Source organism: Typopeltis vanoorti, chromosome 2, assembly GCF_054136105.1.
Source record: "Typopeltis vanoorti isolate ZY-2024b chromosome 2, IOZ_Tvanoo_1.0, whole genome shotgun sequence".
Lineage (NCBI taxonomy): Eukaryota > Metazoa > Arthropoda > Arachnida > Uropygi > Thelyphonidae > Typopeltis > Typopeltis vanoorti.
The window spans coordinates 126,449,543-126,475,091 of NC_143550.1; the positions used below are offsets into that span (position 1 = coordinate 126,449,543).

Sequence of the window (25,549 nt, forward strand, 5' to 3'; positions counted from 1 at the left end):
AGAAAACATCCAACTAAATATGTCTTCTTGTCAACCTCCTCTTCACACCACACTGCCTCATAGCTATTGCCACTATTTCCCTCTTTCATGTCTATCCCTTATGTGAATATAATTCCCCTGTTATCATCAGCAACGCTCCACTACCTTCTTGTCCTTTCTATCCTCATGAAAAAGCACTATAACCTTCCCTTTCTATTTTTGTTAGGACATTATCTTCATTCAACCATGTTTCACTTATTCCATTGATTTTGGGACAAATAAACTCAATCTGTGAAACCATTTAATTTAATTTAAAAGTTGAAGATATCAGTTCTAGTTGTTCATGAAGAAAAAGCTTTAATGAAGGATAAAGAAATATAAATGTGAATGTAATCCTTACCTTGCATACTCCAGATTCTGGATCGCAGTCACTAGAGTGACCATTACAAAAGCATGGTTCACAGAGACCAAGATATAAACCAGCTCCAGATCGGGTGTAACCAGCATCACAGTCTTCGCAAGACAACCCAGTATAGCCAATTGGGCAACGACACTGTTCTACTGCAAGAGCTCGTTCTTGGTTAGTAGGGTAATTCACTGCAATATCCAAGGACACATCGCCTAAGCTACAGACATAAAATCAGTCACATATACTTGAGTTTTTTTTTTTTTCTTTTAAATCCATTTCATAGATTAAATTTCACAAAAAGCACTCTAAAATAAAGATAACAAAAACCCATTACCTAGCTGAAACTGTTTCACTGGTATAAGTTGCCTTTATCAGAACAGTATCTAGATCAGCTAAAGTCATTAAGAGGTGTTCTCTAGTAGCAGGCTGTCCATCAGATCTTAACCAGAATGTCTGGAATAGGTAATCCATGTTACAACACATACACTAGTTACTTGAACAAATTAGCTATTTCTGTACTTAAATCAAGTATTGTCAAGGCTTACATTCACCCATATATAAACATTCTTCTGCAGAAAGTATATATAGTGAAATGACAAAAACTGAGGAAAATGTTAAGAAACTTTCTCAAAAGGATGGTTTTAGAATGAGAAGACTAAAATTCTTATTCATTTTTTTTTTAAAAGAAAAGTATAACAATTAAGTATGAAAGAAAAAATTTAAAAAACAAAACAAAACAAAAAAAACAGTAAATTGTATCTGTAACATCTGTTTTGGTTAAGCAGGAATGAATGGATGAGAGCTATTACTGAGATAACTAAGGTTACAGAGGCTCAATGTACAATTACCTGAGAAACTCCAGGGAGTTCAAGAACTCACAGTATATCAGATAAACTCACTTATCAAACTTCAACATATTATTTCATCTTTCTCTTCATATGTTTCATTGTTTTGCAGAAGGAATGAAGTAGGATTTGTGGATATATGGTCAATATTTGATGGAAAGAAAGATTTGTATAATGCAAATTGTCTGCATCTAAATAGTTCTGCCAATAGTGTCTAGAGAGCTTGGCACTGGCAGGGGCGAATGCTGATCTTGAAATTCATGCTTGCTCGTTATCATTCAGGGAGTGAGAGGTATGATTGAAGTCTGATTAGCGGAATAATGAGTTACTGACCATTTAAAACTATATACTTAGAAATTTATGTACATTTAATCATAAAAATACAAACATTTATTTTACAAATGATATTCTATCTTTTTCAATTTAGCTACTTGAATACAAATTCTACCCTACAGTTCTTCTTTATGAACTAGTCAATAACATCGTCATAAAAGTTGGTTGTAACTTAATTTTCCCAAGCAACATGCACATTTGTAAAGGCTGGCTGAAGCTCACTGGCTAGAGCTACTTTGACTGCGTATTGCCTGTGTTTAAGATGACATGAAGTTAGCGGAAATGACTATGCTTGCGCATGAAATCACGGTGCTGTAGCAAGGATCTGGAAGGTCTGACAACCGAGCAAGCCAAGGTAGCTTTGACTAGACAAGCAAGCATCGGCCTTCGATACACAATGCAAAGCTCAATTATTGCCTCGCAAGCTTAAGATGCCTTCTGTCTACAAAAATAAAAGCCTAAATGGAATATTTACAAATGCATGCATTTATTAACAAATAAATATTACTTCTTTCTCAATTAATGAGCTTGCACAGTAAGTATAGCAAGCACGGAGAATTTGCCCCTGGACACTAGCATGCTGCAGCACAAATTCAGGAAAACTTAAGCAATTAGGGTGAAAATAGGTGAGTTTGTGTAAAGATGCCAATCAGTGATAGTGTAAGAATGACCAAGTGTGGAATCTAGTCAAGCAAAAATATTGAATAGGGTAGTCAATTCAGGATGTAAGGGTGATTGGGGTCCTAAAGGGATGCTTTAGCATCTATACACTAATGCCAGAAGTACCAGGAACAAGCAGGAAGAGATTTTGGCATTGATTACTGCCAAAATCACTAATGCCAAAAGTTATAGGCAATAGTGAGACTTGGCTAACAGCAGATGATGTAGTTAGAGGAATCTATCTGAAGGGTTTAGTATTTTCAGAGAAGATAGGATTGGGAGAGGGACAATGCTGATGATAATGGATGAATTACAACCAAAAAGAATAGTAGATAGGAAGGAGGGTGGCTGTGCATTTGAAGCAATCTGTTATGAGATCAAGGGCAGTAAGACAAAATATACAGTTGGTTGTTGCTATAAGCCAATGGATTCCACGGATGATCTTTCTAATTTGACATGCATTGACAAATTAGAACAATTGGTGCAGGTCGAGTGATTATTATGGGAGACTTCAACTATGGAGTTATAAACTGGAAAGAAGAAAGATCAGATAGAAGAAAGGAAACCAAATTTATACACCTATTGATAGATAATCACTTGAGAGAGCATGTGATGAAGTTGACTAGCAGTGTGTAAGTATTTGACCTGGCCACAGGATCAGGAGGGCTATGCATAACCAAGATGGCCACATTGTTTTCAATTGGTGAAAGTGACTATGCGGTCCTGATCTGGGAGATTGTAAAACATGAGGAATATTATGTCAAGAAAGGGTATATTTGGAACTACAAGATAGGTTATTATGACAAGTTTATTAAGAAGCTTGAATCTGTGATGGGGCATAAAATACCATAAGGGAAAGGATATCAATAGTGTATGGAAGATAGTTAAAGGTTATCTAGGGGAATTATTATTATAGGTGGCTCCAGGGAGCACTTAGATTCATCGAGGAAGGCCCTAAACTAGTCGGCATTCTACAGAACTAGTCGGCATTCTCACAGTATCTATCATACCTTGCCTTGAACTCATTCACTGTCATAGCACCCACAACAGACTCTGGCAGCTTATTCCACTCATTTACCACTCTAAAAGTAAAGAACCCAGCTCTAACACCCTTACTAACCACACTCTTGCCCAGCTTCCGTAGATGTCCCCTAGTACTCCTACCACCAGTCTTGATCACAAAAATATCCTCTGAATTAATTCTATAGAAACCCTTAAGCAATTTGAATGTCTCAATCATATCTCCTCTTTTCCGCCTATCAACCAATTTCTGCAACCCACAAATCTTCAACCTGTTCTCATAAGGTTCATTCCATAGACCTGCTATCATCTTGGTCACTCGCCTCTGGATCCTCTCAACCTCCTCCCCATCAAGAAGAAACCTAGGTGACCAAATCTGGGCACAGTAGTCGAGATGATGTCTTATCAAGGCTCGGTACAGAGGAACAATAACTTGCTTATCTCTGCTTGTCAAAGTATTCTTCAGCAACCAAGTGATTTGATGAGCTGATTTAGCCACTTTTGCAATGTGCCCCTAAACTTCATCTCCCTATTCACCAACACTCCCAAGCCTCTGGCCTCATGAATCTCCTGGAGTACAGTTCCACCAATGTGGCACACTGCTGCTAATCTTTTCACCCCAAAATGCATAACCTTACATTTTGTCACATTAAATTAACACCATTCTCCTTAGCCCAGAACTCCAATCTATCCAAATCATTCTGCAAGATTCTGACATCTTCTGCATTCACTATTGCCCTACCCAACTTTGCATCATCAGCAAACAAATGAACTGTTTCTCTTAGATCCTTCCCTATATTGTTAATGAACAAATTAAACAGCAGTAGTCCAAGAACAGAACCCTGCGGCACACCACTAGTCACAGGCCGTCTTTTGGACTCAACTACTAAATAAACTACGCTCCAATATCTCTCCATCAACCACCCACCTATCCATCTCACCAACCCTATATCCATTCCCATATTTTGAAGTTTACGGATTAGAATTCCATGTGGTATCCTGTCAAAGGCCTTAGCCAGGTCCAGATTACCCTTATCAAATTACCAAATTACCTAACTTACCAAATTACCCTTATCCAGTTTAGCTGTCACTGTGTTATAAAACTTGAGCAAGTTACTAAGGCATGATCTACCCTTCACAAAGCCATGCTTCTCCCCCATACAGTATCTTATTTTCATCAATCCATTCCTGTATTTTTCCCTTGACTACTTTCTCCAAGACCTTGACAACGACTCCTGATATGCTGATCAGTCAGTAATTTGCAACAGTAGTCTTGGATCCTCCTTTATGCAGTGGAACTATTTTCTCCTCTTTCCAAACCTTCGGGACTAAACCAGACCTGAGACTCAGATTAAACATGGTCAAGGGCACTGATAATTCTTTAGCCGCTTCACGTAAGACCCGTGCCAGTATACCATCCAATCCCACAGATGTATTCACATTAAGGTTCTGTAATAGACTATTACAGAACCTTCACCTACACATCATTCATCACAATTCCCATATAAACTAATGGTTCCTTCATTCTATCAATGTCACCACCTGGATGATATATTCTCAAAGTGCTCACTCAGTAATTCCACTATATTGACTGATTCAGTGACCTCCTTACCATCGTCATTCCTTAAAATCATTCTGCCGTGTAGTTTTTTTTTTTTTTGCTTGCAGCATATTGAAAGAACTGTTTGGGATTGTATTTAGCTTGCATAGCTAGTTTCCTTTCATAATCTGCTTTTGCTTTTCTTACCACACTCGTTGCCCTTCTGTCCTACGCTTTATACCGTTCGTGTGCCTGCAGGTCACCTCTCTTAAATTCCTTCCATAGTTGTTTCATTTTTTGCAGCTCAAGCTTAATGGTGTTATTCATCCATTTAACCCCTACTTGTTTTACTATTCAGACTCTAGGTATACAATTAGCCATAACTTCCTGTAAGTGCTCCTTGACCACTTCCCATGCTCTATCGACATCCAGCCCTTGCAGTTTTACATGCCATGGCACTGAACCAAGCAATCTCCTAAGCTTGTCATACTTGCCAGCACGGTAATTCCACATATACCTTGTCTTAATCGAAAATTCCACACCTTTAGCCATATTCCAGGTCAAGACCTTATGATCACTCTCACCAATAATATCTCTCTAATAAGATCACTCTCACCAATAAAGGAAGCAATAATAAATTATATACCTAAGGTAAGGAATGGTTAATCAGGTAGGAGTTAAGTCGATGAGTAATATCACTAAGTGTGGGATACAGAAGAAGAAAATGTTATGGAGCATATATAAGAAGAAAGGTGACCAACAAAATAGTACAAGGCTCAGGCAAGAAAGGTAACCAGCATGGCAAGGAAGGCAAAATCAGTTATGAGAAGAATCTAGGTGAGCAGGCAAAAGGAAATCCCAAAGAGGTCTTTGTTACATGGAAAGTAAGAGGAAGAATGACCATGGAAGATTAACCTTAATAAGTGGTCATCACTTATTAAGGTTAATAAGTGATGACAATTTTATCTGCTTCTGTCATCAGGTGACAGAAGCAGATAAAATAGGCGAGTTACTGAGTGACCACTTTGCAAGGGTATAACCTCATCCAAGTGAGGTTACTTCTGTAACATATGTGACAGACACTAATGAATGGAACAGAAATGGGTGAACTGGAGGTTCTTAGGATATTAGAGAATGTCAATATAAATAAAACTGTGGGATGAGATATCAGCTCAGGTTGTACCAGAATGTGCAAGGGAGCTGGCAATGCCTCCATCTAGGCTCAATTTAAATCTCAGCTCTGGTAGAGTTCCAAGTGGGAGAGAGCACAAAATAATTCTCTTGCATAAGGAAGGTTCTAAGACTGCAGTAGTAAATTATAGACAAATCGTTATCTGAGGAGTGTTGGTAAAAGTACTGGAAAAATTGGTCAAAAAGAGAATTTCAGAATGGGTGGAGAAGAATATGATACTGTATGAGAAGAACATGGCTCTGTAAAGGGTTGGTCACACCTTAGTGATTTACTAACTTTTTATAATAGAGTAACAGAGTTGGATAAAGAAAATGGCAACACGATGATTCTGCTGGATTTTGCAAAGGCATTTGACAGAATATCACTTGGAACTCTGTTATGCAAATTAGAACAAATGGAGATAGACACGACACTGGTTATATAGATAAGAAGGTGGCTGCTGGACAGATATCAGAAAGTGATATATGGAGGAGCAGAATCAAGGCAAAAACAGGTGACTAGTGGTGTGCTGCAATGTTGAGTGCTGGGACCACTACTGTTTAATTTGAATATAAATGATAAAGGAAGTAACCTGAAAAGAAATATTCAGTTGTTGCTGATTATGCTTATTTATTTATTTATCGTATGGCTTGTACACATGGTTAAAAGACAATAAGATATAATACACGAGTATAGATAAGATACACATATGATTAAAAAAAAAAATCTACATTCAGGCAAATACAAATATGAAATTTATGACAAGCATCAGACAGAAGATTAGTCATATTTTAACATTTAGGTTTTTGATCCAGTTGATCACCTCTGGGGATAGGTCAAAGATATCCTTAAAGTCACCTGGATATGCTGTCAGCTCACATTCCTGTACTATATGGTAAATGGTTTGGGTCTCGGCTCCACAGGGACAGTGGGAATTTGGTATCTTACCCCACTTTGAAAGTAAGTCTCAACATACACCATGGCCTATATGAATTCTGTTAGCTGTCGTCCATATATTCCTGGGCAGGTCAAATCCAGATGGTTTTTGGAAGATGTTTATGTGATTGCGAACTTCGGGTGATACTGCTTGGGACCACAGTACATCCCACCTACTCACCATACTGTCATTCTAGCTAAGAAGATTATGGGCGGTTTTTATGGCAGGTCTTCTGGATTTTAGTCTATTTGATAAAGCATCTGGAATAAATTCATGTATTGGGAGATTTTGGTTATTTAAAATTCTTTTATATTCACGAAACAAGGGTTCCTGTCGTAGCAGTTCCGGAGGAGCAATATGGCTCAAAGTGGGGAGCCATTGTAAGGGTGTACTCCTAATGCAACCTGTTATTAAACACAGAGTAAAATTAAGTTGAGTATCTAGTTTATAGATGTGGTAACTATTGAGTCAGACAGGAGCACCATACTCTGCTGCACTGTAAACTAGACCCATTGCAGTGCACTGCAAAGTTGTGGCACTTGAGCCCCCATATAGTACCACGAAGCTTTTGAACTATGTTATTTCTGGTGCGAACTTTAGCAGTGATATCAATCATATGCTGTTTCTATGTTAGAGTTCTATCCAGAGTTATTCCCAGATATTTAGGTGACAGATTAAACGAAATTAATGTTCCATCAGCATATATCTCTGGTTTTTGATTTACAAGACTATTGTTCAGGTGAAAGCAAGAACATTTGGTTTTACCAGAATTTGGTGTTAATCTCCATTTTTTTATAGAACTGCCATAAAGCCGACAGATCATTTGCCAATATTTCTTCAGTTCTTTTGATAGACTTGTCACTGATTGCCAAAGCTAGATCATCTGCATAAGCAAACTTCCTGCTGGCTGTTTCAAGAATATATCTGCAATGTAAAGGCTAAAAAGTAGTGGTGCGAGCACTGAGCCCTTCAGGATTATGCAAAATTATGCATAGTCACTTGGAACTCTGTTATGCAAATTAGAACAAATGGACATAGATATGACACTGGTTACGTAGATAAGAAGGTAGGCTGCTCGACAGATATCAAAAAGTGATATATGGAGGAGCAGAATCAAAGCAAAAACAGGTGACTAGTGGTGTGCTGCAATGTTGAGTGCTGGGACCACTACTGTTTAATTTGTATATAAATGATAAAGGAAGTAACCTGATAGGATATATTCAGTTGTTTGCTGATTATGCAAAATTAGGCATAGTAATAGTTATGATAATTAATACTTACAGAATCGACAGCATACACTAGAAATATAAATTAAATCAACTTTAGTATATACTTTCCAATACTTGTTAAAAGCTAGTAGCCTTAATAGGTGATCTTGGAATAGCAGTTGTAGGTTTTTCCGCGATCGACGACATGCTGTATGAAAGCAGACGGTACTTTAAGGGCAACGTGCCCACACTGGTAAAGGCTTAAGCCGCACTAATCTTATTATGCTTGAACTATCGCAGACACTAAAGAGCTTAAAAAACATGTCTGCTCTGGTCAGAGTCCAAGCAGCAACTGGGGCTTCCAAACCGATGTGGCCGCTGACATTTAGAGTCCTACTGATGAGACCTCAATAAAGGTCAAAACCGGTCTGGGTAGTGGCCCCTTGCCTTTAATACATAGCATCATACATCTTCTCAAGGAGATGGGCTGTGCGTTAAGGGTAAATATTAAGAATAGTGATCAGAGCTTATTCTACTTTTACCATGAGTTGCCTTGATTTGCACTACTTTGAGGGTCAGCTAGACTTCCAATAAGTGCAGGTGCAAACTTAAATTGTTTGTCTGTTTGCTTACTTGGGAAATGGAGTAAAACCAGGTTTAAAATAGCTTGGTATCTTTAACATTTATTATACCCAAGGTAAAATACTTCCTACATACTTTCCAATATTTCAGCAACGTCATGTTGCCATCTTCATGGGAACTTAAGATAAAGACATGTGAATGCAGGTACTACATAACAGCAAATGAGAAACAAAGTGAAGAAGCTACCATTTTCCTAAAGTCCTGATGGTGCCCCCTGGTGGGTTATATTAGGTGTTCTTGGCCTTTGGGCTGAAGTTCTTCTGATGTATGTTTCCCAAATTTGGGGCAGTCTCATGCATCCAAATTTGTTGAGGTTTGGCATGTTCCTAAGGGCTGAGCCTGATTCCATGAATAGTCTTTCATATTTGAACTTGCTGCAGTGTATTACTGTGACTTTCTTCAGCCTTATTCTGTGGCAAGTATCCAGAGCATGGTCTGCAAGCCCAGAGTGGCTGTACTGGTGAAATCTGATGTAGTCCTTGTATTCTGAGATTCTGATATTTGCTGTCCTGCCTATTTGGCCAAAGTTGGGCAATTTAGACATGGTATACACCAGGTAGGTGTAGGACACTATTCAACAGGGCTAAACTAATCTGTTCAAATGACCAAGCAAGCCCTTACCACTGAACTAAATCACATCCTTAACACTTTCTCAGCCAATGGCTACCCCCCCCCCCAAAATACTAAAACCAGTTATCCACAACCCACCTCCCCCCTTTCACAAAAAAAGATTACTCTAAATCCATCACCATTCCCTACATCCGAGGCACCTCGGAAAAAATCAACAAAATCCTAAAAAAACATGACTTGACTGCTTGTTATAGACCATATAGAAAATTGGCATCTCTTATCCGCTCCACTAAAGACCAACCACTTCCCCTAGACCTACGTGGTATATACCAGGTCCCTTGCAGCTGTAAATTGTCCTACTTTGCCCAAACAGGCAGGACAGCAAATATCAGAATCTCAGAACATAAGGACTACATCTGATTTCACCAGTACAGCCACTCTGGGTTTGCAGATCATGATCTGGATACTCGCCACAGTAATACACCGCAGCAAGTTCAAATATAAAAGACTATTCATGGAATCAGCCTCAGCTTTTAGGAACGTGCCAAACCTCAACAAATTTGGATGAATGAGACTGCCCCAAATTTGGGAAACATACATCAGAAGAACTTAAGCCCAAAGGCCAAGAACACCTAATATCCCACCGGGGGCGGGGGGGGGTACCATCAGGACTTTAGGAAAACGGTAGCTTCCTCACTTCGTTTCTCATTTGCTGTTATGTAGTACTTGCGTGCATGTGTCTTTATCTTAAGTTCTCATGAAGATGGCAACGTGACATTGCCGAAATATTGGAAATTATATACTAAAATTGATTTAATTTATATTTCAAGTGTACACTGTCAATTCCTTAAGTGTGTTAATTATCATGTTTAACCAGCATATAAGCCTTTCTACAAGAAATAGTAATAGTTAATTAAGTCGATATGGAGAGCTTCCAAGATGATTTCAATAGGCTGTCTATAGGCAAAAGATAATGGATCTCAGTTTAATGTGGAGAAATGTAAAGTTGTGCATTTTGGAATAAATAGATTACAAGTTGTGCACAACATTGATGAAAGTGTACTCCAAAAAATGGTAGACAGAGTTAAATTTTAGAAGACATATTGATAAGATTTCTAAAGTAGTTCAGAAGATTACTTGGCTATTGAAGAACACACTAATAATTTAGAGATAAGGACGTTGTTATTCCACTTAAGGCTTTGATACATCCACATCTGGATTACTTTGCTCAGATCTGGTCACTGGATTTCTTGTGGATGGGGAAGGTGGAGAAGATTCAGAGGCAAGCAACAAAGATGGTGAGTTGTCCGTGGAATGTTTGTGATTAGGACAGACTGAGGTTGTGTGGATTGCAGAAGTTGGTTGATAGGAATAAAAGAGAATGGATATGATAGAAACATTTAAGTTACTTAAAGGATTTTATAGGATCGATGCAGAGGAAAAGTTTCAGCACTTAGCTAGAGGGTCTAGAACAAGAGATCATCCCCTGGAAGTTGAATAAAGGTGTGAAGACTAGAGTTTTTGCTTGGAGAGTTGTGAATAACAGAATGGGTTGCCAGAGTCAGTTGAGAGTACTTTGTCTGTTAACCTGGCACTGGTGAGGTGGGAAAATGTAACAAGTGTGGTAAGGTGGGGCCCACAAACCCACCCAAAGAATTTATCATTCGCCAAGTAAAAGGCTCCCTCTGTGAATTCTTCCTCTGAAGATTCTTCCTCACAATCTTGTTCTGTATCATTCATGGTTACTGACTAATTCTAAATCAATTTCACTATCATCATCTCTACTAAATGGCTCCTCGTCTGTCAAAGTGTCTCATCTATAAGTTGACGTAACCTCTGTTGTTCCTGCTCTTAACTCATCTGGTAAAAAAAAGATATTATTCTCAAAAGACCCTCTAAATATTTACGAAAACGTATTTGCTTATAGTTGGTATCTAAAAATATAGAAGACACAGCAGTAATGATAATATTTTAGTAGAATATGCATGAAAACAATATACGTTTAGGAAGTAAGTATAGTCACACTTTTGGTTGGGGTCTGGTGGACCCCAGCACACTTTATACACTAAACTTTCTTGCGCACAACAGCCTGTCGTCTATGGTGTTGAGTAATGGGTTACGGGAAGGGAAGCTATACTGAGGCATGACTCGCAGCCACGCATTGTTAAAAAGTTATAATCAATTTAAAATCTTTGGGGTCCATGACACCCCATCTTACTAATGCCAGGTTAATGAGTTCAAGCATAGTATATGATAGATTGTGTGGGTTGAGTCTCCTTGTGATGCATCTGTGCACTACATGGAGATGCCTCTACAATAATAATAATAATAATAGCAACATATTAGGCTCCATGCCCTGTCATGGCCAAGTAAACTGACTTCACAAAAACCTACTTAATGCTCAAATAGAGTTAATCATATCTATAAAGTCTTATTGCAGAAGGTTTTTTTCAATGGATGCATGTGATGTATTTAATAAGCAATTCATCAGGGTATTTCTTCCTCTTGAATGCAACATTATGAGAAGCATAAATGAAGAGATGTAGTAGAGGAAGAGTCGATAGTGAATGAGCAGAGGGATATGAGGAATTAGTCCTATCACATTATTAACTTGATATTAATAACACAATAGGACTTGACAATATATCACTATAAGTCTTAAAGGAATGCTGAATGCTCCAGGTAATTAACAGAATTCTCAGCACATATTTAACATCTCTTTTGCAACATGATACATCCCAAAAGGGGTAGAAAGTGGGTAAAATTGTTTCCCCTTTACAAGAGTGTGTGTGTGGGGGGGGGAATAAGACTGCCAATCTTTGTGCCTAGGATTATGATTACAGTAGTTGATGTGAATAAGGATTCAAGATTGGGTTAATAATAATAACAGTCTTACAATCTATGATGGTAAGCATGGGTTTGTTAATGAAAGATCATGTTTTAGTGATTATGCTTACGTAAAAAAAAGGAATTTACTGGATAATTGGGGGGGGGGATGTTTATACAGTGACATACTGGGATTTTTCAAATGTTTTTTGACACATTGCCACATGACAAGCTGGTCAACTGAAACACCTAGGATTAGATAAGAGAGTAGGAATGTTAATTAGCTGATTGACTATCAGACTGGTATCAATGAGTTGTGTATGGGGGGGGGAGAATCAGTAGGTCACTAGCTGAATGCTGCAGAGGTCTGTTTTGAGGCCATTATTGTTTAATACGTTTGCTGCCATGCTCCTCGAGCATAGTTTGTTACCGCAAGTCAGATACTTTCACTTCTTCAAGGTCAGTACAAGTAATCTCATAGCTGGCTTATCAGACAGAATTTTGTTTCATATACCAACTACGAGTAATCTCGTATCACCCCACCTATATATTACATGCGCTGATGACTGTGTAACTTGAGTTCAGAGTCAGTAACGTTCAGCATTCTGTGCAGTAAGGTTTATTGCGTCTAGTCTCTAAAAACCTTCAATTACGCCATGGCCAGTAAAAGAAAGCTTACTGATGAAGAATTAGAAGCTCTTACGCTAATATGAGCGATGATGAATGGAAAGAATTATTTGGTTCCGATTCTGAAGATGATTATAATCATACAGACAACTCTAGTGGTGACTCAGATGAAGAAGAAAATTCTGAAGATGAAGTTTGCGTCTAGCCAAATACATCATTTACTAATTAGGAAAATTCAGAACAAGAGCCTTCACAATTTGACTTTGTTGAAACTAAGGGTTTTAAAATTGACACTGCAAATTTCAGTATAGAAAAGTTGGTTGAACTTTTTTTTTTTCTAAAGATTTTCTCACATTTTTAGTTGAACAAACCAATTTATATGCTTTACAAAATATTGAGCAAAGGCGAGCACAGATCAAAAAAAGTCAAAGAATTTCAAACCGGAAAGTAACATATACCTGAAATGAAATTATTTCTTGGACTTTTACTTCATATGGGTCCTTGTAATTTACCATCTATTGAGCATTATTGGAGTACAAATAATCTTTACAATTTCCCATTTTGGCACTCTAAAATGAGCCGAAATCTATTTCAAATTTTATTGCGTTATTTGCATTTCACAGATAATTCCCAAGCAGCTAACAATAAATTGCACAAACTAAGACCAGTCCTAGATCATTTTAATAGTTCAATGCAAAACAGCTACACACCAAACAGAAACTTATGTATTGATGAGTCAATGGTGTTGTGGTGCAGTAGACTGGCGTTTCGGCAATACATAAAAAACAAAAAACATAAATATAGCGTGAAATTCTATGAATTATGAGAATCGAATGGATTGGTGATAAAAATAAAAATTTATACAGGTAAATCTGAATTCTCTTTAGCGAAAATGGGTAACGCATATGATATTGTATCCACTTGATGAAAGAATATTTAGACAGGGGTTATGTATTGCATATGGACAATTTTTATAATTCTGTAGCTCTGACTGAATCTCTTACCGACAGAAAATCTTGTGTGTGGAACACTGCAAAATAATAGGAAAAACAATCCACCAGATGTTATACAGAAGAAACTAAAGAAAGGGGAATTTGTCTGGCAAAGAAGAGGTCCTGTTTTAGTCACCAAATGGAAGGATAAGAGGGAAGTTCTTTCCATTATAAATATGCACAAATTTGAAATGGTTGAAGCGAAAAATCTGAATGGTAAAATTCAGTTAAAACCAAATATCGTTAGGGACTATAATTTGGGTATGTCAGGCATCGATCTTTCTGATCAAATGCTTTCTTACTATTCCGCCTTATGAAAGACAATTAGATGGCCAAAGAAATTGGCAATACATATTTTTGATATATACATTCAAAATGCACATAAATTTTATAACAGTTACTGGAAACGCCAGGACTGCGTTAAAATTTAGAGATAAATTTATCTCAGTTTTTGTTGAAATGGATGAGCTTACAACCTCACAGAATATCAGCAGGATTTGAGATCTACATTATTTGTAAATTTTACCACCTAGAAAAAAAGAATCTCCCGACAAAGCCATGCCGAGTATGTACACAATACAAACAATGACAGGAAACACGTTATTATTATTGTCCTGTGTGCCAGGAAAAACTACCATTATGCATGGAAAAGTGTTTTGAAGTGTACCATTCGTAATTTGATTTACAATTTACAGGTTATACTACAGATTAACTCGTGCTTGCAATAGGAGGTCGGTAAGCAACATACGAGTATATTCGTAGTTGGCTTGTGAGGCTCATATAAAATTTACTATACTTTTGCTGAAATTATTTTCCTTCTACCAAGCCCCCAGACGTGCTCTCCGCTTTACTCAAAAGCCAAGGGTACAAATTAAGGTGCTTTTACTATGGGTTAACTTGTGCTTGGCATAGGAGGTCGGTAATCGACATATGAGTATACTCATAGTTGGTAGCGAACGTGTTGACTTGTATATTGATAACATGGGGATAGGCCTAATTGGAAACATGCACCTGTTTACCAATGAAAGAACTATGACAAGGAGAGTAGATGCAGTGGTCTTACAGGAGGATCTCAAAAGACTGAGTGAGCAAGTGAATAGAGCTATCAATCCAATATTGCAAAGAATAAACTCATTAAATTTGGTAAACAAGGATGGGATGAAGAGTACATAATAAATGGGGAAATTCTGAGGAAATTGGAAGAGATGAGTGATCTGGGAGTGATGGTTAACAGAGATGAAGTTTTGGAGTAACCTTGCTAGAATCCAAAAAAAAATTCAAATTTTGGATTATGACAATGATGACAAGGACCCTGACATGGAGAAGCAAAGAGGTCAAGGTTCTATCATATAAGGCCTTGACCAGACTGCATACTGATTATTATGCACAATCTGATCTCCTGGTTTTCAAGGGATGAGGCTATATTACAGGGTCCAGAGAAGATTTACTAAATTGGTGTGTGTATGTGTGTAGGGGGGGAGGTCTGTGGAATGTGTTATATGAAGACTGAGAGAATACAATTTACAAAACCTTGTGAATAAAAATAGAAGGTATATTTAAAACATGAGTTGAGGGATTGTTACCAGGTTAATGATGATGCGATACTTTACAGAGTAGAAGGAGACAAGAGTAGAACAAGAGGCTTTCCCTTTAAGGTGTATAAAGAGGTGTAAGCTGAGGAGTGAGGAGCCAATTCTTTTATGAAGAGTGATTGGGGGATGAAATGCATTGCCTGAGATTGCAATGAATATAGAAACTGTAAATGGGTTTAAGGATGGTTAGAGAATCTTTTGGTTTGAATGCAGACCCCCAGCAACAGGTCTTTACTCCTTGGAAGTCTGAAGATAATTTCTGTTAGTTTTTTTCTGTTAGTTTTTTTCTAATTTCTGTTTTTTTCTCAACTGATAATGCTTTTATGTGTTCTATAGGTTCAAACAATAAAGCTCCACTGATCAGTTTTAAACTTTGTACTCCAGTTTTAATATCATGTCACCTTGAGAAATCCTCTTGCACCATGGCATGAAACATTATCATGCTGATATTTGACTGGCTAATTTAAATATAATAGCTACTCAAATTTTCCCAGAAAGACAATTTAATGTTCTATATTCATTTTCAGGTAGTAAACAGAGAAAGGATCTTAGTCCAAGCCAACAATTATCTCATCCCCAGCACCCCGCCTCTATCCTTCCTAACACCTTCTATACTTAGATATATCAAACTGCTGTTAAAAGTGCATATTGTCTTTTCATAAATTCATGGCACAGCTTTCCAATGTATTTTCCATAATGAGCTCTGCACCAGATAAACTGAAAGTAAAAACTGTTTGGTGGTGATATTTGGTTTGTATGCAGCACTTTCTATGAAAACTGGGCTAAGAAATTCAATATTATATATATATATATTTAGAACATTCTGACACAAAACTCTAGCTGTGCATACTTGAGATGGTTGTTGAAGGAATCCAGTGGTGTATCACTGGAAGAATGCATATCTTTGTAAGCACTCTCCTATCCATCATTTTATGTAGCCTACCAAGATTATTTCTTGATTTTTTTTTCACTATTCTATTTGTATCTTTTGGGATTCTACTTATGCTCTAATTGAATTTCATCTGCAGCTGATGCAGATGCAATTCAATAAGTTGCTTAATAACAAATATGACAGCCTATGATAATTGATTTGAAAAACTGGCTTCTTCATTATAAGTCTAAAATCTAAATCACGCAATATTGTACAAATGTAATTTATCATACATTCTCTTCAATAAACCTTAATATATCCAGTGTTTTATGTGAATTCCTACCATGAACCTAAAGCACATGTACTGTGAATAAACTAAGGGTTACATAATACAGAAACATTATCCTCGGACATCCATGGAGTCAAAAACTCATTGTTGGGGATCCCTCCATCATATACACAGCTCATTATACCAGGCCTTAAATCCATTCACTTTATTTGCAGAACAACACTCTCAGACAATGCATTCCAATCATTCACCACTCTCCATGCAAAAAAAAACCTGCTTCTCATATGCTTGCTCATATCTTCCTTATACAGTTTCCAGAGATGGAAGCTCTTCTCTCCATTCTATGGAAAAACTTCTTATTTATCCAATAAGGAACCTTTGATATTCAACATTCCAAAGACCATAAACCACCAAACCACCTTAGTCAACCCCCTCTGTACTCTTTCCAATATCTCTTCATCATTTTGAAAACTAGGGCTTATAGAATGGAACCACAACTCCTTACTTTTACAAGTCAGTATCCTCTGCATCATTGTCAGAATTTGATGTGATGTCCTCACAATTTTAGTAATGTGTCTTCTAAATATTAGATCCCTAGACATCTCTCCAGTATTTTCTCCACCCCTTCCAATATATTGTAATTGGAATAGCAATAACAGCAATTTATTTACATTTTATAATAAAGTGACAGCAGAATTAGATATAGAAATAGCTATACCATGATACTGCAGGACTTTGCAAAGGAATTTGACAGAGTACTGCATAAAAATATTATCAAAGTTGGAGCAAATGGGAATGGATGGGGGGGAGTGGCTGACAGACATTGGAGGGTGGTGCAGTGAAGTGGAATCAAAATGAATGAAGGCAACTAGTGGCATGCCCAGATCTCAGTATTGATTCTTTCACTATATTAATTAATTTGTAGATTCATTGATATAGTGAAAGATTTAAGGGGGCATATTCTGTTATTTGTCCACAATGCAAACCTGTGGAGGGCAATAGATAATAAGGGTTAAGTAGATATTCTACAGGATGATTTAAATAAACTCACAATATGAGGAAAGAATAACAGTAACATTGCTAAATGTAAGATAATGCACTTTGTGATGAAAAGATGATCTTATTGATGGTACCAGATTACAAGGAGGTTAATAGTAGACAGAGTTGAGAGGGCATATTGCAAAAGTTGGGAAAATAGCTCAAAGGATTACTTGGATGTTGAAAAACATGCTAATAAATAAAGATAGGGAGGATATTATTCCTTTTTATAAGGCTATGATTCAGCTACATCTTGACTGTGCACAGATTTGATTGCCTTGGTTAACTGGAGATCAGGAGGTGGTGGAGAGGATTCAAATACACTAGTGCCCAAAGCATAGGACAAAATATATTTTTTACCTGTATATGAACATTTTTTATGACTACAAGCCTAATGTGTACATATAATTTATTATTATGTTAGCAATAAATTTATTACACAAAAATGTATTATTATTATTATTATTACGGGTATCTCCATGGAGTCAGTAGACTCATTGCGGGAGACCCAAACTAGCAAAACAATATCTGTCATATCTCCTCTTGAATTTATTTACAGACGAAGAGCTCACAACTAAGTCAGGCAATGAATTCCACTCATTCACCACCCTCCAGGCAAAAAAAACTTGTTCTGACACCTTTGTTAACCACACTCTTCTTTAATTTCCAGAGATGACCTCTTGTTCTTCCATCACTATCACACAGCTGAAACATTTCCCCTGCATCAATCCTATAAAAACCTTTTAGTAATTTGAATGTTTCTATCATATCCCCTCTTCTTCGCCTATCAACCAATCTCTGCAATCCACAAGCTCTCAATCTATCAATGTAGGGAGCATTTTTTATATCACTCACCAACTTGGTCACTCTTCTCTGAACCCTCTCCACAGCCTCCTCATCTCCAAGGAATCCAGGTGACCAGACCTGAGCACAGTAATCCAAATGTGGAAGTATCAATGCTTTATAAAGGGGAATAATAACCTCTTTATCTCTGGATGTCAGTGTGTTCCTCAACAACCAAGTAATCCTATGTGCAATCTTGGACACCTTAGCAATGTGTCCTCTGAACTTCATCTCCCTATCTACCAATACCCCTAAGTCCCTAGCCTCATCAATCTCTTGGAGTACCTTTCCATCGACGTAGTACACAGCTGGTAATCTTTTAATCCCAAAATGCATGACTTTACACTTTTCCACATTGAACTGACATCCATTTTCTTTTGCCCATTTTACCAGCTTATTTAAATCCTCCTGCAAACTTTCAACATCAGCTTGATTTTTTATTGCACTACACAACTTTGCATCATCAGCAAACAACTGAATATCTCCCTTTAAGCCGTTTCCTATATCATTTATATACAAATTAAACAACATTGGCCCAAGCACAGAGCCCTGAGGTACACCACTGGTCACCTGCCTCATTCTGGACTCGGCTCCTCCATACACCACCTTATGGTATCTCTCCCTGAGCCATTCTCCTATCCATATCACCAATTTAATATCCATTCCCATCTGCTCCAATTTGCGTAACAGTGTTCTATGGGGTATCCTGTCAAACGCCTTAGCAAAATCCAGAAGTACCACTGTGTAGCCAGTTCCTTTGTCCAACTCAGATGTTATTCTATTATGAATAGTTAATAGATTGCTAAGGCAGGATCTAACTTTAACAAAACCATGTTGGCCTCTATAGAGTATTATATCCTGATCCACCTATTCTTGAATTTTGTCTTTAACCAACTTTTCCAATACTTTTACCACTACTCCTGAAATGGTGATTGGTCTGTAATTCAATACTGCAGTTTTAGAGCCACCCTTATGCAAAGGAACCACTTTGCCTAACTTCCACTCCCTAGGGACCATACCAGAGTTCAAACTTAAATTAAATATCCAGGTAAGAGGGGTTGACAATTCATTTGCACATTCAAAAGTATTATAAATTTCATTCAAAATTCAAATTAAATTGCAATATGTTTCTGGCAAAAGTTACAAATTTCTTAATGATGTAGTTAAGGAATTAATGTACAGTGCTTACTGAAAACTATGAGGGGGGAATTTCAATAGGGAATATGTTCACCCCTAACTGTGATGCAACTCGCACAACATGATACTATGCTTAGCACCATGTGATTCAAAAGTTCTTGAGGCAAACTAGCCCACTCCTCCTTCAGAGCAAGGAAAAGAGATAAGACATATTGCTCCTTAAAAAAACTTTAAGCAGCAATATGTCTCCCTATTGCATCTCAAACATGTTCTATGAAGTTAAGATCTGGAGAGCATACTAGCCACTCAAATTTGATTAATATCCTCAGTCTCCAGAAGTATATCCACTGCTCATGTACAATGTGGTGTGGCATTGTTATCCATAAAAATGAATTCTTCACCTATAGCACCACAGAGCAATTGAACATGACATTGAAGAATTTCATTACAATACATTCACTAGTAATAATCCCTTTTCCAGCACTTGTAGCTCGATGTGTCTATTAAGCATACTGCCTACCCACATCATGACCCAGCACCGTTGTATCTATCCCTTTCAAGAACATTCCTACAATTGCAAGCAGTACCACTTTAATGCCAGATCAAGTGTTATCCATAATCCTCGGATTATGGATAAAACAAATCTAATCTATAAATCTAAATCTAAAACAAATCTAATCTATAAAGAGTACATTAGCCCAATGGTATCTTGCCCAATTTTTATAAATACAACACCACTGAAAACATGCTCTATGATGAGCTGTGGATAAAGGGATGAAGACAGGCCTTTGGGTGTATAGATCTACTTGTCAGATGTCTTGCAAGCTGACCTGCCATGATGCATCGATTACATTTTACTGTTATAACCCCAAATCTATCTTCGTGCTCTGTGGTAGTGCGAGGGCAACCTCTTAGCAAACAACCTCTTAGTAATTATTTTTGGTTATATCTGACTTACTTTAGACTGTAAAGTTGATCATGTGCTTTTGAAATTTAAAACAGGATATCTTTCAGAAAGTTTTTCATTTCACCAATGCATACAAGGAAAATGGCAGCCAAGGCTTTCTTATTTACTGAATTCAGCAGGAGAGATTTTGTATGAGACAGTGTATGTTCTATGTATTCATTGCCAAAGTGAGAGAAAGAGAAAGAGAGCATCATAAATGTTTCATGTGTGAATGCAAGAAATGCAAGTCATGTGAAAAGTAGGAGAATGGAGTGACTAATATTAAGGATGTAGGGAAATATAGCAAAAATGTACTGAGAATGTGATAATGAAAGATGCAAGAAATATGAATGAGAGCAAGAAAGAATTGGCTGAAAGTAATCTGGATAAGTAGTAGTAGTGAGTAAACTAGCATGCTTACATTGTATCCTTTACAGACAAGGGTAATCATTTTGTAATGTGCATTCATCCAGCTGGAGATTTTGAGGTTGCTCATCTGTCACATTAGCGACCTGAACACCCTCCTGTTCATCTATCTGAACTTTGAGGTACTCTAACAGGAAGCACTCAGCATACTGAAAAATATAAATGTGAATACAGCAGTGAGACCAGATGGCATGCCAGCACGTGTACTATGTGAATGTGCAAAATAAATGGCATTGCCTTTGATGAAGTTATTCAATCTAAGTCTCAGCTCTGGCAAGGAAATAGACAGAGGGTAAGATAGTTCCATTAGATAAAGGTGATTCTAAGACAGAAGCAGCAAATTACAGACCAATTAATATATTAGGCATGGTAGTTACAGTGTTGGAAAAGTTGGTTAAATATAAAATCTTACAGTGGGTAGGGACACAATACTAAAGGATAGGTCCTGTTTAAGTAATTTATTCATATTTTACAATAAAGTCACAGCAGAAATAGATAAAGATATGGCTACACCATTATACTGCTAGACTTTGGAAAGGCATTTGATAGAAGACAATATGGAAACCTATTACAAAAGTTGAAGAAATGGGAATGGATATGAAGCTAGTAGTAATATTGATACAGGAGTGGCTGACAGACATACACTAGAGAACAAGAGACAAACAACAGTGAAATCTAGGAGAATGAGGGCAACTAGTGGAGTACCTAAGGGTTCTGTACTAGTGAAGCCATTATCCTTTAACTTGTATATCAGCGTTATAGAGAAAGATTTATGGGAGGATTTTCAGCTGTTTGCGATGTAAAACTAGGGAGTGCAATGGTTGATAAAAGCAATATAGTTATCCTGCAGGATGATTTAAATAAATTGACATTATGGGTGAAGAATAATGCTTGTCAATGTAATGATGCAAAAAAGTAAGGTTATGCACTTCAGTTGTAAAGGATACTGTGCATCAGACTGATGACAGTGGATTGTAGGAAACTTATGACTTGATGTTAATGTTGGACAGAAAGTTGATCTTTAGAAGACATACTACAAAAGTTTATAAAATTACTGAAAGGATTACTTGGAAACATGCTATCAACCAAAGATAGGGAAGTTATTATTCCTCTTTATAAAGCTAGTATTCAGCTGCATCTTGAGTACTGTATACAGATTTGGTCATCTGTGTTTCTTGGGGATTGGGATATGGTAGAGCAGATTCAGAGACAAGGGACCAACACAGACAAGTCTGTAGAAGGCTCCCTATGAGGATAAATTGAAAGTGCATGGGCAACAAACTTTCATTGAAAGAAAGAAAAGAAGGAACATGATAAAAATGTATAAAGATATTAAAAGGATTTTATAAAATCAATGCAAAGGAAATTTTTCAATATATGACAGTTAGAGAACTAGGGATCATTTGTGGAAATTGTGTAAGGAGAGCAGTGAATGAGTGAAATTGATTGTCAGAATTATTTGAGTGTTTTGATGATGAATGAGTTTATGGAGAGGTATGATTGACTTTGTGTGTATAATGGCAAAAGTTAGTGCAGCTCTCCCACAATATTTCTCTGGACTCCATGGAGATACTTATAATAATCAATATTGCACTTACCTCATACATAGGTATAGAGATTGCATGAACTGATCCAGGTCGAATTGCTTCAGGATGTCTGTAGATAAGGATTATACCATTGCCCTTTATTATTATTTAAAAAAAAAAAAAAAAAAAAAAACTGAATTATTTGTATCTGGTAAAATCATCCAATCAGATATTTTATCCATTTATACACAGAATTGCTCAATGAATTAAATAATTAACTAGAATTAACTAATGATTAAAGTATGGTGTTTGATTTATGCACTCTTAGGAAGATTATAAAAGTGTGGGAGGACTGGCAAAATAAAACTAAATCTTATCTTTCATTTGAACTGAAACTGCACTCATAAGTTAATTGAAATTGTTAATTTGAGATTCTGTCAAGTCTCTTGAAGTCTAGCCAAATACGGTAACTCCTGAACATCGAATGTAATTCTCCTTTTAACATCAGTCTGAAGATTTTGAAAACAAAATATTTATTTTCATCCATCATTTAATTAAGTTGGATAGTCTCTATTTTCACAAATACTTCACTGAATGATATCTTTAAGTAATTAATAAATGTAATGAATGTTGGACAGTCAGCCTTGAACAAGGCTGACCATCTGACATTTTCTTCTCGGCTAGCTCTTGCATAGATGACAAGCCAAATCACTTCTTTTACTTGGAACACTTCATCACAGGCTTTATTGCTTCCTGTTGTCTTCTGCTAGAAAGACAGCACAATCTTTGAAACACCTGAATAACAAAAAAAAACCTGCTAGTCCTAATGGAATTGCAAAAATTGTGCTTGAGAGATGTTCTCCTGAACTAGTACTTGTTCTTTATCATCTATACATGATCATCTTTATCATCTGGTTTTAAGATGGGGATAATTTTGCCAGCCTGGTTGGCTGAGTGATTAGCGTATCTGCTCTCCAGCCAAAAGGCTGCGGATTCGAATCCTGCGGTGCATGGATGTTTTTCTGTGAAAATACTAGTGGTGGTGGTCAACAGTAGATGGCGTTAGTGTAGATGATGGAGGTAGTGGCGAATGGAGGAGTCCCTGGAAGTGTTGTGTAATAATAATACATTATATTATACTCAACTAGCACCCACCCTACAGCATGGAAGCAAGACCACACACACACACACACACACAAAGAGGAAAAAAAAAAAAAAAGGATGTCTACCTTCAAACTATCATCTTACTGCTCTCACCTCAGTATTGTCCAAAGTAATGGAGAAGTCCTTAATCAACACCTATAATATTCAGTGCAGTTCCACCCACCTCCCAAACTAATCACAGGAGGGTCATTTAACTGACAACCTATTTATCATATCAAATCTTAAAATCCTTAACACTCCTTAAATTAAGAACACATCACATTCTGGTAATGTTCATTTCACTGACAATTCTCCATGTAAAAAATTACTCCTCACACTTCTCTTCATCACATTCTTACATAACTTTCAGGGATGGCATCTGGATTAATCCGATAAAATCCTCTCACTAACTTAAATGTCTATCATATCACCTCTTCTCTCCTATCTACCAAACTCAGCAAACCACATTTCTTCAAACTCTCTCCATAGCCAGCATTCCAAAGCCCTAATAGTGTCTAATATTGCCCTCTAAACTTCAGTCTATTGTCAACCATCACTCCCAAGTCTCATCCAAGTACTGCAGAATGGCATGATCAATATAATACACAGCCTTATATTTCTGCACTCAAAAATGCAACACCTTGCACTTAATATTAAAACTATAATCCCACTTCCTCTGTCCAGGTCAAAAGTCTTCAAATCTTCCTGAAGGGAAATGACAGCAGCAGAGCTACCTATAATTCTCTTCAACTTGACATCATCAGCAAAGTTTTATAGCATTGTTAACAGTCTCAATTCATTCTACTTATGTGACAAATCATGCAGTGCTGATCAAACATCTTAAAGCTTCATGATCCACAATAAGTTCTATAAAGAATGATGTCCACACCATCCTGAAATAGGGCAATAACAAAATAGTCATCTTCGATGCTTCCAAAATAGTTTTGTGTTTTCTCACAAAAAACCTTAGTACTTATACACATACCTTTACTAATGCTCAGCATAACATCAAGACCAGATCTCTCGTCTCAGAGTGACTTATTCCTACTTTCCTGACAAAATCACAATACTTGTATAGCATACTTCCAAAAGACTTGCTTCCTTTTTTTGCTTTTTTAATTTTTTAAATTTTTTTTTTTATGTTGGGCCCATATACAGGAAGTCGGCTGGCCAACCTATAGTACGTTAGTACCGTATATGGATGATGGGTTGTGAAAGGAGAAACTTGTTTACATTTGATTTGAATGCCTGTATATTGCATTCTTTGGGAAATATGTCAGGGGGAAGACTGTTCCACAGTACTGCAGTAGCAGGGATGAATGAGGAGGAGAAGAAAGTTGTTCTGTGGGTTTCGAGGTGTATTGTAAAAGGATGTTGGGCAGCAGCTTGGGCCATTACATTTGTACTTACCCCTGTACAAATCTACCCAACCTTAGGATACTAGTCTCATATTTTAGGTAGTGCATCTATGACCTCTCATAATTTTTATGCTGTTCATGTTAAGAGCGCGATTTCGTTGGATGATGACCCTTCTCTTACAGATTCACTTCAGTCACTGTCTTCCCCTGGATGATTGCTTTCTGCATGTCTCTTCTAGCATCTATTATTATTATTACTATTATTACGGGCAACTCCAGGGAGTCATTGGACTCATCGAGGGAGGCCTCAAATCATATTCATCACAACTATTTGACATTCATACAGTATCTATCATACCTCGCCTTAAACTCATTCACTGTCACAGCGTCCACCACAGACTCAGGGAGCGCATTCCACTCATTCACTACTCTAAAAGTAAAGAACCCAGCTCTAACACCTTTACTAACCACACTTTTGCCCAGTTTCCATGGATGTCCCCTAGTCCTCCCACAACCAGCCCTGTTCTCAAAAATATCTTCTGAATCAATTTTATAGAAACCCTTCAGTAATTTGAATGTCTCAATCATATCTCCCCTCCTCCGCCTATCAACCAATTTTTG

At 37.1% G+C, this 25,549-nt stretch overlaps 1 protein-coding gene across 6 annotated transcripts in view; it reads right to left on the reverse strand.

Moving 5' to 3' along the window:
- The window catches only part of LOC150109418 (basement membrane-specific heparan sulfate proteoglycan core protein-like), a 1,783,738-nt gene that overhangs the window by 764,500 nt on the left and 993,689 nt on the right, over positions 1-25,549 (reverse strand). For all 6 annotated transcript variants that reach the window (XM_090413063.1, XM_090413041.1, XM_090413033.1 and 3 more), the window contains 3 exons: positions 22,500-22,583; positions 723-841; positions 380-605 (listed from right to left, as the gene is read on the reverse strand). In XM_090413063.1, the coding sequence (XP_090269189.1) occupies positions 380-605; positions 723-841; positions 22,500-22,583 (429 nt within the window). The remainder of the gene's footprint in view (positions 1-379; positions 606-722; positions 842-22,499; positions 22,584-25,549) is intronic.